General features: G+C 46.5%; 1 protein-coding gene and 1 long non-coding RNA gene across 2 annotated transcripts in view; one reads left to right on the top strand and one right to left on the bottom strand.

Annotated features, from left to right (window-relative positions):
- The window catches only part of LOC137374568 (uncharacterized), a 49,944-nt gene extending 42,944 nt beyond the window's left edge, over window positions 1-7,000 (top strand). Inside the window, exon 2 of the long non-coding RNA XR_010975849.1 lies at window positions 3,643-7,000. This is a non-coding gene — a long non-coding RNA (uncharacterized lncRNA). The remainder of the gene's footprint in view (window positions 1-3,642) is intronic.
- Window positions 1-13,113, bottom strand: part of LOC137374566 (immunoglobulin-like domain-containing receptor 2) — a 151,788-nt gene that overhangs the window by 19,427 nt on the left and 119,248 nt on the right. The window contains exon 6 of the mRNA XM_068040857.1: window positions 1,765-1,878. Coding sequence (XP_067896958.1) covers window positions 1,765-1,878 — 114 coding nt within the window. The remainder of the gene's footprint in view (window positions 1-1,764; window positions 1,879-13,113) is intronic.

The following is a 13,113-nucleotide window of genomic DNA, read 5'->3' as shown; positions in this document are numbered from 1 at the left end:
TGGACAGAATTTTTCATTGGGCGGGATGTCCCGTCCACCGGCCGAAAAGTTGATGGCGAACCCGCCTGCACTGGGCCTGGGAAGCCAGACCAGAATTTTTCGTTCCCCGTGCCTTTAATTGGACTTGGGCGCAACTTCCACCTCCTTGAGGCAGAAAGTCCCACCAAATGGAGCTGCCGACCAATTAGCAGGCCGGCAGCTCTTAGTCCCAGCAGCATCATCAGAAACAGTGACCACTGCTGGCACTGCACCCAGCCATCGCAAGCAAGGTGAACAGCAGCCCTGGAACTAAGGTACGTTTTTAGGGCCTCGCAGGGACAATCGGTCGGACCCCAGCAAGGCAAGGGGTGTAGGTTGGGGAGGGTGGTGGAGGGAGTGTTATCCATTGGGGGCAATTGGGGCTTTGGGCCAGCCTTCCATGGGGCATCAGGACGGTCCCCCACCAGCCCGCAAGAAGGCTGCAGGGTTTTTGAGGCTTCTGCCGTCCAGCCGCCAAGGGTAAAATACCCACGGTGGCAGGCGGAGGCCCTTAAATGCCAGTTAATTTGCCACTTAAGGGCCTTGATTGGCCTGGGGGCGGGCGGGCCGTTTCTCGCCGCCGCCCTGCATAAAATTGCAGCGGTGGGGGGAGGGGGTCAGGAACGGCCCCGCTGCTCCCACTCAATTTTATCACCCTCCCCACCCCCTGCCACCAGCCCATTCGTTTGGGGGGCGTAAAATTCTGGCCTACGTTTCTATTCCCTTGCTTTATGAACTGCTTTGTTACCAGGTCTCTTTGTTCTTGTGCGCCTTTAAAATTGTACCATTTAGCTTGTATTGCATCTCCTCATTCTTCCTCCCAAAAGGCAGCACCTCACAGTTTTCTGCATTGAATTTCTTTTCCCATGTGTCCACCGATTCCATCAGGCTGCCTACGTCCTCTTGAAGCCTATTACTATCTTGCTCACTATAGTTCAAGTTTTATGTCAATCTGAAAATTTCAAAATTGTGTCCATAAATTCTCATATGGCCATTGTGATATTCAGTTTACCGTCTAGGCTTTGGGATGACAACAAATTGAGTGCTTCTGCCTTATAGGTAACAAGAAGAGCTAATAGTTTATAGTGATTGAATGAGTCAAATTATTATACAGATTCCCAGATTTGTGCAGATGTTTTGGGAATTGCATTACATGATTCTATGCATTTTCCCACAACAACTGCAAATAAGTGACCTCCACAGTAATTGTTGACTTTAGTCGTCCAATTCTGCCAGGGTGGGGTGAGTGGTGGTGGCTGCACGGTCCAAGCTGTTTTCAGCCATTTACACTATTTCTAGGTGGTGGGGGGGTGGGGGCATGGGTGATCTGCCAGTCTCCCACTAGAGATATAGCAGAAGACCAGGAAAACACTCATGGAATTTCAGCAGCCTTGTGTAATTTTGACTTTATATACCCTGTGAAAATGTTAACCATAATCAATATAATTTTTGCATAATAGAATTGGTAGATGGGTCACGCATTCCATTTCAAAATGCATACGTCAAAATCCCATAAATTTGGATCGTAGTGCTACTATTTCTTTCACACAGGACAAACTTGAGGCAATTTAAGTCGCTGCTTTGCTGAGAACTAATAGCTCTCAATTAACCATGATGGTGCAAACTGAAACAAGACATTGGTGGCTGAAGTCTCTGTAAAGTTAGTATTTTTACTGAGCTAGCATATTTATAGAAAAATACATTCCAACCATGTCTCAAATCTATCTTAATATATATAACCCGTACATTGTTCATATTTTCTCCGTGAGGGGTCAAATTGTGCCAGCTCCTTTTCCACATAGTAAAGGACCTTCATGGAGTCTTGCTCTTTGTTGGCTTGAATCCTGTAGCCGCTGCGTACTATAGAGGAAAGAGAAAACAATAGCTGTATTACAGGGACCTGGTTTTAAATCAATTTATAGTTAGTAGCTTATAGAAATATATGTGCTTTGCAAATATAAATTTTGATTTACTATTTATATGAGGGTTTCACTGTCACAGAATCAAACCAAAATGGAAAGCAGGTTACAAACTGAAGATATTAATTCATGATGTGGCATGAGTAACCCTCCTGCACCTAATCAAGTGGTCCTTCATATGTGAGCTTGTTCAACCATGGAAGTCAATACACATCTTTTTTCAGCAAAAGTCATTGGATAGGAATACAAAATAGGAGCCAAAGTTGATTTTGCACCTTGCCCAAGAGTGCTGAGCTCAATTGCAATGCTTCACCAGCTGAGATTAGCTATCCCAGTATACACAGAAATTTAATATGGGATCTTCTGATCTGTACAGCTTTGCAGTATATTGGGCAGTATACTTATCCACTCTGTCATCAGGTGCTGGTAGCAATTACATAGGAACAGGAATAGAGCATTTAACCACTCGAGCCTGTTCCACTATTCAGTTAGATCATGGCTGATTTCTACCCAACCCCATTTACCTGCCATTCCTCCATATCCCTTGATACCCTTACCTGACAAAAATATATTTATCTCAGTCTTGTAAATAATGCCTCTTTGAGGACCCCATTGTAAAACTGGGCTGACTGCAACTGGCGTGGATGGGCTGCATTCAGGAAAACCACATCTATGTACAGCCTAACCAATGGTCCTTAAACATGTTTACATGAATGTGGAGCTTGGAAGAGTGGGAGTATTCCTCTCAGCTCCACATTAAAACCCACAGGCCACTTCTGGCTTCTGCTCATCATGCAACCCTCAACCCCACCCCCATTCCTGAAGATTGTTATGACCAGGTGGTCTCGGGGTCTTTTATTGTCTTCACTTGGTCTTATTGTAACAGGGTTTGATTTTAAACACACTGTGTTTTGAGCTTCCCCTTTGGTGAATCCTTGTTCACCACTTTCCAATTATAAAGCAAAGAAATGAGCATAAACAGGCTTTCTTAGGTTTAAAGAAGAAAAGTGAAATTTTTTAAAAACTTAAACTCTAATTTGGTTAACGCTTACGGATACACGCCACGTTCCACGCCAGCATGCATACGTGATATGTACATGCAAATAGGGACAGAAAAGAGCAGAAGAAAAATAAAAATGGAGAGGTTTGAGGCAATATCAAAGAGTTCCTTGTTTACTGTGCTTCGAGCTCACTGTAGTCCTTTTGTAAGTAGTCTTTTTGTTGGGGCCCAGTATTCTTCTTAAACCTTGTTCACTGTAGGAGACTTTTCTCTCTTGGGGTACATATGTCTTCAATGGTTTCCAAAGCTAGTGAGAGTGAGATGAGAGCAGACAGGAGAGAGGTCTTTTCCAGTCCAGGAGCGAATAGCTTTCTGAGTTTCAAACACTCTGTGACAAGTTCAAAATTCAAGCAACTCAAACAGCCAGGTGACTAAACTGGTCTGACCACGTCTTTTTGTGTATTCGACCATCTTAGTAGTTAACCTGGAATGCTTCAATGTCTGATAATCAAAAGTCCATTGTGGATTAAATTGAAGCAGGGACTAGCACCTTTGTCCTTTTGATGTACTGTCGTCTGTTGATATGTTAATATCTCTCTCCAGCCAAAGTCTCCAATTGTTTTTTTAAAGCAATTTCTTTCTTCACCAACAACAGTCCAAAATCAATGTTCATGTGGCGAAATTAATTTTCCTCTTTCTTGGCAGGTGGGGGCTTGCCTGACAAGATGTTCAAAGAAAGAGGAAACCAGGCACCGCTGTTGATCCTCATGGTGGAGCTGCTGTTTACGCTGCCTTCACAATGGAACCGGGTGATGACATGCATCTCTACAGCCCCCATATTCCTGTCATAGATGTGCTCACTTACCTCGCCAGGTATGTCGAGGTGGCCAGGAGCAGCACAGAGGTCAAGGACCCATTTGGGATTTGGACCAGCAAACGGCAGGTCAAAGTGACCTTGAAGATTGACACCAACGTAGCCATCCTCCACTCTCCCTCCAGCTTCGCTATTGGGGGAAGGCGGGGCTACTTGGTCTACGCGGAGCAGCCCAGGGTTTGTCGCATCTGTGGCAATTCTGGTCACATGGCTGCCAACTCCAGCACAGTGCTCTGCAAGCAGGAAGGCCATCAAACAAAGGACTGCAAGCAGAGTAATTACTGCAACCTGTATGGTGGGGCAGGTCACCTCTACAAGAGCTGCCCAAAACACTGCCTCAGTTATGCACAGGTGGCAAGAATCATGGAGGGGCACGAGGAGGGAAAGGTGAACATGGCTGCTGTTGCATAGGAGACCGGCAAATCCCCCCCCCCCCCACCACCAAGCCCCCCAGGGAAGAAAATCTGACGAAGAAGGACGAGGAGAAGAAGTAAGAGTGTGCTGCAGCAAGCTACCAAACACCAACCCTATGTCCTGAGCCCCCCCCTCAGCAGACAGAATCAATGGAAGAGGACCCAGCAGAGGGAGAACTGGGTGAGTGGCAAGTGGTTAAGAAAAAACCCACAAAGAAGGTGGCCCAAATAAAGGGAACAAGTCACCACCCAAACCAGTGGTAAGAGGAGGCTCATGTCTGAAACGGACTTCAGTGCTTGCTCCTCATTGGATGAGGAAGGGCTGGAAAAAATGACACCAGCAAAAGAAGCGGCAGAACACCAAGGAGCTGGAGGAGAAGACCCCCAGCTCTGAAACACTGGGAGCAGCCAGATGCCCAGCACATCCCAGCTCTGGGAAGCCGGTAGCAGCAATGTCCTCGATGAGGAACAGAGGGGAAAGACAGCATCAGCAGAGGACAGTACGAACCTCACTACTTATAAGCCCCACCACCCACCCCCGATGTCACCCCAGTGGAACAAACCTCCCATGAGTGACCAGGACAGTTTCTGAACCCAACAGTGCAACTGCTTGCGAACATTATAGGTATGCAGGAACATACCCAAGGGCTGTGGCTAGTACAGACACCTGGACTGGTAAGCAACAAACAGTTTTAATGGGTTTTCAAGATTGCCTTCATTAACGTGCATAGCTTTAAATCTACAACGAGATGTGTGTTCGACCTTGGAGTACCTTGCCAAGGTCAAAGTCAGCCTGCTGTTTCTGCAGGAGTGTGGAAGACCGCACCTCAGCACCTACAGGCAGGAGTCGCGCTGGTGCTCCCACAGGCCATCAATCTAGTCAGGGGGAAATCTTTACCGTTCCTCTGGCCTGGGTATTCTGCTGCATGGAGGCAACTTCATCACTGAAGTTAAAGAGGTGGTGGGTGGTCGCCTCCTCATAGCAGACGTAAATGTACAAAAATACTCCACTCTGGTTAATCAGCGTGTATGCCCCGGTTCAAAACAGCAAGCGGCTGACCGTCCTCCAGCAGCTCCCACTACTGCTGGTGACATCCAGGCCAGTTATTCTAGTCAGTGACTTCAACTGCATCATCAATGCGGCTGGACAATCCAGCAAGGCCAACAGTCAAATGGACGCCACATCCGCACTCCTGACGGAAACAGTAAAAGATGCCAAGTTGCAAGGTATCTTCAGAAACCCTGTACATGGAGCACATCTGGGAAAGACCAGACGGGTCCATCCGTTCCAGGATTGACTTCCTTATTGTGTCCAGAGCATTCAAATCAGATTCAGAGACGTCAAGTTGGTGTCCCTCTTTGACACTGCCTCCTACTAGCCGACTGTCACTTACAGGATGACCAGAGGGTTGGCGGGGAACATGGAAACTGAACGTGAAAGTGCTGACCCCAGAGAACATTGAGGAAGTCAAAAGGGATTACACAGGTTGGAGAGGCGTGAAACCCCTCTTTGAGTCCCCAACGCACTGGTGGGAAGCGATCAAGGTGTACATCAAGAGGTTCTTCATCCTCAAAGAGGTTCAGAGGGCAAGAGAGAGAGATAGAAGGAAATGTTCCAACTCCAGAAAAGCATGCAAAATCTGCTCCTGCTGCAGTCGATGGAAGTTGAAGTCAAGGAGGACCTCCAAGAGGTGAACAGCCACCAGGCCTCGTTCTTTGCCGCGGAGACCTCCAAGATTATTTTTCGATCCAGAGTCTGCGCCGTTGAGCAGGATGAGATGTGCTTGCACTTCTTCCAAAAGGTACATACAGATAGCTCTATGATCAGCAGCCTGAAGGAAGAGGATGGCTCAATAATGTCATTGCAGTCTGACATACTAAGGATCAGCAAATCCTTTTTTGCCAGGCTGTATGACATGAAGCCCACAGGCAGCATGGCCTCCCAGTCCTTCCCGTCCTCTATCACGGACGTCTTAGATGACAGTGTGTGGGAGAGTCTGGACAAACCGCTAACTATGGATGAACTGACAAATGCCATAAGGTCCTTTGAGACGAGTGAAACTCCCGGAAGCGACAGCTTACCTGCTGAGTTGTATTCAGCTCTGTGGGACTGGATTGGCCCTGACCTGCTGAGGTGTACGCGAGTATGCTTCTGGCCGGCAGCATGTCAGAATCCATGAGGAAAGGCATCATCACCCTCATCTACAACCGGAAGGGGGAGAGGGAGGAAATCAGAAATTGGCGGCCCATTTCACTGCTTGACATGGACTACACTATTCTGTCCAAGGCCATCGCCAATCAAGTGAAATCTGCTTTGGAGTTGACTATTTACCCCGATCGGACCTGCAATGTACCTGCCAGGAAGATCTCTGATAATGTAAGGTATATAGCATTTTCATCACTTATTTTTATGAATAACTTTCTGTAAGAAACTAGTGTCAAGGCTTGACTGCAAGGCACGATGGACAGACTTGACTGAAACAGGTCAATGTACAGCTGTTTAATGCTGAATTGACATTTGGAAAACGTATTTTTCTGCACTTCTGTAAGAGCAAGGATAAAAAAGGGAAAAGAGTCTGGTCCTTAAAACCACAATGCTACAGAAATATAGCTATCCCAGGGGAAAAGGAGAAGTTTGCAGCTGAAGGGGGGCCCACATTGTGGGGCTATGGACCATGATATATTTTATGTTTGTGAAAAATAAGGTCAGCTAAATTTAATAGGACTAACTATATGCTATGTACACTAATATATTAAAGTCTGTGGTCTAATGTTTGCTTTATTATGAAATGGTTTTTATTTTGAGGTTATACTCTTGTTTAAACCTGTATGTAAGAATAATGGGCGAGATGAAATAGTCGTGAAACTGCAGAATTGTAAAATGGTTGCTATCAGCAAGAATGTGACTTTTCAGATCCTTGCTAATATAGAAAGAAATAGGAAGCATTTGTAAAGTGTGTAGATTGAACCATTAACTAACTAGGGTCTAACAATGATGTCAACGTGGACCAATTAGGATACTTGGAACAATTCCTAACCTAATATGGTTAGACCGTAGCACCCCAAGAAGGATAAAAGAAAGGGTGTTACGGGACATCAATGGCACACTTAGGAGAGGATAACTATAGTCAACAGAACTCAGCAAGAGAAGAAAAAGTAGAGAAGTCAGTGCCCCAGCAAGCTCCGAAGCAAGAACTGGTGCTGAGTTGCAGATATATATTTATTGCCATTGTTAAGTATTAACTCTATATCTTAGTTAAGCCTAATAAACTCTCTGACTTGATCACAGAACTTGAGTCTGTACATCGTAGGTCTATCTTGGTCAAGAATCCCAAGGTGAAGCGGGTTGGGTATCATCTGTCTCACCTCTATTCAGGTAACACCTGAAAACTTAAAATAACCTCGCACTACTCCGGGATATGATTGCCTATGTATGGGCAGGAGGGTGGATACCTGCCTCATCAGCGTGGACCAGGAGAAGGCCTTTGACAGAATATCGCGCACCTACATGATGGACGTGCTCTCCAAAATGGCGTTTGTGGAGGGAATTGCAATTGGATCCAACTGCTCTACACAAACGCCAGTAGTGCAGTTTCAATCAATGAGTGGGAATCAAAGTTTTCCGATCAAATCTGGAGTCAGGCAGAGCTGACCTCTGTTCCCCTGTCTTGTTTGTTTGCTGTATCAAACCTTTTGCTGAGTCCATCAGGAAGGATGTGGGCATAAGAGTGGTGACAATCACAGGCAGTGAAGGCACTCAGGTCAAAGCCTCCCTGTACATGGACAACCTTGCCATTTTCTGCTCGGATCTGCTTTCAGTTCACAGACTGATGAGCATCTGCGACCAGTTCGAACTGGCCTCAGGAGCCAAAGTAAATTGTGGCAAGAGCGAGGCCATGCTCTTTGGGAACTCGGCTGGCCAATCCTTTGTCCCCTTCACCGTCAGGTCAGACTACCTGAAAGTGCTGGGGATATGGCTCGGAGCGGCCGGGGCATCTGCCAAAAACTAGGAGGTGCATATAGCCATGGTGAAACAGAAACTGGGCATGTGGGAGCACATTCCCTCTCCATTGCGGGTAAGAACCTGGTAATCAGGTGCTCGGTGTGGCTGTACGTGGTGCAGGTTTGACCCATACCCCACTCCTGCGCCGTGGCGGTCACCTCAGCCATCTTCCACTTTATCTGGAGATTGAAAATGGATCGTGTCCACAGGGATAAAGGGTGACAAAAAGTACTCAATGTTGCCCTCATCCTGATGGCCACCTTTGTCTGCAACTGCATCAACTTGTGCTTAGAACCCCAGTACACTAACACCTTTCTTTCTTTTCTTTTGGGCCTCCTTATCTCAAGAGACAATGAATACGCGCCTGGAGGTGGTCAGTGGTTTGTGAAGCAGCGCCTGGAGTGGCTATAAAGGCCAATTCTGGAGTGACAGGCTCTTCCACAGGTTCTGCAGAGAAATTTGTTTGTCGGGGCTGTTGCACAGTTGGCTCTCCCCTTGCGCCTCTGTCTTTTTTCCTGCCAACTACTAAGTCTCTTCGACTCGCCACAATTTAGCCCTGTCTTTATGGCTGCCCGCCAGCTCTGGCGAATGCTGGCAACTGACTCCCACGACTTGTGATCAATGTCACACGATTTCATGTTGCGTTTGCAGACGTCTTTATAGCGGAGACATGGACGGCCGGTGGGTCTGATACCAGTGGCGAGCTCGCTGTACAATGTGTCTTTGGGGATCCTGCCATCTTCCATGCGGCTCACATGGCCAAGCCATCTCAAGCGCCGCTGACTCAGTAGTGTGTATAAGCTGGGGGTGTTGGCCGCTTCAAGGACTTCTGTGTTGGAGATATAGTCCTGCCACCTGATGCCAAGTATTCTCCGAAGGCAGCGAAGATGGAATGAATTGAGACGTCGCTCTTGGCTGGCATACGTTGTCCAGGCCTCGCTGCCGTAGAGCAAGGTACTGAGGACACAGGCCTGATACACTTGGACTTTTGTGTTCCGTGTCAGTGCGCCATTTTCCCACACTCTCTTGGCCAGTCTGGACATAGCAGTGGAAGCCTTACACATGCGCTTGTTGATTTCTGCATCTAGAGACAGGTTACTGGTGATAGTTGAGCCTAGGTAGGTGAACTCTTGAACCACTTCCAGAGCGTGGTCGCCAATATTGATGGATGGAGCATTTCTGACGTCCTGCCCCATGATGTTCGTTTTCTTGAGGCTGATGGTTAGGCCAAATTCATTGCAGGCAGCCGCAAACCTGTCGATGAGACTCTGCAGGCACACTTCAGTGTGAGATGTTAAAGCAGCATCGTCAGCAAAGAGGAGTTCTCTGATGAGGACTTTCCGTACTTTGGACTTCGCTCTTAGACGGGCAAGGTTGAACAACCTGCCCCCTGATCTTGTGTGGAGGAAAATTCCTTCTTCAGAGGATTTGAACGCATGTGAAAGCAGCAGGGAGAAGAAAATCCCAAAAAGTGTGGGTGCGAGAACACAGCCCTGTTTCACACCACTCAGGATAGGAAAGGGCTCTGATGAGGAACCACCATGTTGAATTGTGCCTTTCATATTGTCATGGAATGAGGTGATGATACTTAGTAGCTTTGGTGGACATCCGATCTTTTCTAATAGTCTGAAGAGACCACGTCTGCTGACGAGGTCAAAGGCTTTGGTAAGATCAATGAAAGCAATGTAGAGGGGCATCTGTTGTTCACGGCATTTCTCCTGTATCTGACGAAGGGAGAACAGCATGTCAATGGTCGATCTCTCTGCACGAAAGCCACACTGTGCCTCAGTACACTAACACCAAGCATTACTATATGCTGAGGTTCTATTTGTCCCCAGTGTTACAAAGGATGGGTCTAGCCACTTTGCTGCAGAATGCTCCATTCAGTTGGACTGTACCGTACCACCTGTCCCTCATGGAAAAGTTTGTACAGAAAAAAACGTTTGACCACAAGTCCATCAGGCAATGATCTGCACTTAATGCCCTCGCAGCCCTGCGGGAAAAGGAGATGGTGGATCCTGTTGGATGGTTCCCTGAGTAGACTATCAAACTTAATTGGGAGAATGCCTTATCACCATAACTTTCAAACAGGCATCGAGACTAGGCTTGGCCGGTGGTGAGAAGGACCCTCCCTGTCAAATCTTTCCTGCACACCCGGATTCTCACCACCTCTGCATGCTGTTCTGCGGTAGGGAAGGGACTGTTGTCCACTTCCTTCTGGAATGTGCCTTTGCAAAGCAGGTCTGGAAAGAGATGCAGTGGTGTTTGTCTGGGTTCATCCTGAGCACCTCCGTAATGTAGGACTCCGTGCTGCACGGGCTGTTCCGAAGGATGCACACTGAAATAAACACGAACTGCTGCTGGAGGACCATCAGCACGGTGAAAGGCACTTTGATCTGCCTGAAGCCTTCTGGTCTTCCAGTTGTTATGACGGTACTTCTATATTTTTAAAGTTTTTTTTTGAGGGCTCATGTATTTCAGAATTATGGATATTGCTTTGTTTGGGAAAACCGAAAAGGATTCCATTGATACTTTTTCCACTGGGGCCATTGAAAGGAGACTGAGAGGTCGTGTTTGAAAACAACATTTACTGGAAGTCATCTGTCTTCAGATAAATACCCAGCAAGGGCTTTTTGACTTGGGGGAGATGGTTACAGAGAAGTGGCAGGTCAAGATTTATAGGGGTCAGGAGGCTTGACTCTTGAGATATTGTTTTTGGTTTCACTTTGGACAGTGTGTTGGGGTGTGAACTGTTTGGACAGCAGTTGGAGAAAACCAGCCAAGAAAGTAGTCACCATCAGCACCCTCTTCCATCTCTGAGAACTTCCTGAGAATCAAGTGTAAGAAATAGAGAAACTGATGCTGCATTTCTCCTGAAAAGCCAGTCAAACTGATCTTCAACATCTCCTGAAAAGAATTGTTCTAGAAAGATCCCAGTGACAGCTGTCTACTGGTATTTGGATCACCAATACAAAAAGAAACAACTGACATCTTTCCATATCTTTTTTTTTCTTCATAAATTAGCAAGTATTTGGCCAAAGTATTCTTTTTTGTCTTTTTTTTTTGTAACAGAGCTCCAAAGAGAATATTTCTATTTTTCAGTTAACTGTCATGTGTGTGTGCCTAAGGTAAAAAGGGAACTTTCATATTTCAATTTGTACATTAATGCTTTGCTTCATTACAGGTTAAGTCTTGTTTTAATATAAACTGACAATTTTGTTGATTATGAAAGAAACCTGGTTGATGTATTTTATTCTTGGATAAAAAGTAGAGGAGATGATTGACTACATCAGTAACTGGGTAAACATTTAAATATATGTTGTGACCTGTGGAGAAGTGGAACTCCTCCCACCTCGGTCGTAACACGGTGCAAAGAGCTGTCCATGACTGAGTGTTGCAGACTGGCATATTCCAAGGTCCAGGATTACATGCTGAGGGTCGCACTAAAATCTGGGGCAGCCGCCGCAAAGGCTCAATGGGAAAAGGGCCACTGTGTAAGGCCCTCCAGCCATAGTATACTGAGGGACTGGAAACTGTGTAAAACCCCTCAGAAAATGTTTCTGGTATGTAATGCAAATGTCCAGTGTAAATATAACCTGAAATAGCAAATGTAGTGAGGCATCTCATGTACTGTATTGAAAGAAACTGATCTGTATTGCACTTTATGAAATGTCCAAATTGAATCATTTTGTAATGTATTTTTACAAATTTTGTGAAGAAAATTTGTTTTGGGGGAAAAAACCCACTCCCCCAATACCCAGATTTTTTCCAGCCATTGCCTCATTAATGACAACTCTTGCAAAATGATTGCGAGGGACACGATTTCTTTGTCAAATGAGCCTCACTCGTGATCTCCCAAGAGGGCTCTGAAAACACTGGATTTTTTTTTTCAACAACTGCACATGTGCACCCGGCTTGGCGATAAATGTAAGGCTTTCTTTCAAAGATAGTCTGTCCTTTCGCGAGGGAAATCTGCTGTCCTTACCTGGTCTGGCCTACATGTGACTCCAGACCCACAGCAATGTGGTTGACTCTTAAATGCCCTCTGAAATGGCCTAGCAAGCCACTCAGTTGTATCCACGAAGTCAATAAGGAATGAAACCGGATGGACCACCCTGCAATGGCCTAGGCACCGGGAACGACAAAGGCAAACCCAGGCCTATCGACACTGCAAAGTCCTCCTTACTAACATCTGGGGGCTTGTGCTAAAGTTGGGAGAGCAGTTCCACAGACTAGTCAAGCAACAGCCTGACATAGTCATACTTACAGAATCATACCTTACAGACAATGCCCAAACACCGCCATCACCATCCCCAGCTATGTCCTGTCCCACCGGCAGGACAGACCCAGCAGAGGTGGCGGCACAGTGGTTTACAGTCGGGAGGGAGTTGCCCTGGGAGTCCTCAACATCGACTCCAGATGTCCAGACTCCCATGAAGTCTCATGGCATCAGGTCAATCATGGGCAAGGAAACCTGCTGATTACCACCTACTGCCCTCCCTCAACTGATGAACTAGTACTCCTCCATGCTGAACAGCACTTGGAGGGAGCACTGAGGGTGGAAAGGGCACAGAATGTACCCTGGGTGGGGGACATCAATGTCCATCACCAAGAGTAGCTCGGTAACACCATCACTGATCGAGCTTGCAGAGTCTTAAAGGACAGCTGCTAGACTGGGTCTGTAGCAAGTGGTGAGGGAACCAACAAGAGGGAAAAATATACTTGATCTCATCCTCACCAATCTGCCTGCCGCAGATAAATCTGATCATGAAGTATTGGTAGGAGTGACCATCGCGCAGTCCTTGTGGAGACAAAGTCCCGTCTTCACATTAAGGATATCCTCCATCATTTTGTGGCGCTATCACCGTGCTAAATGGGATAGATTT

The sequence above is a fragment of the Heterodontus francisci genome, chromosome 10, assembly GCF_036365525.1.
Source record: "Heterodontus francisci isolate sHetFra1 chromosome 10, sHetFra1.hap1, whole genome shotgun sequence".
In the NCBI taxonomy this organism is placed as follows: Eukaryota; Metazoa; Chordata; class Chondrichthyes; order Heterodontiformes; family Heterodontidae; genus Heterodontus; species Heterodontus francisci.
Note: the sequence above shows the minus strand (reverse complement) of the source record. Positions and strands in the feature narration are given on the sequence as shown.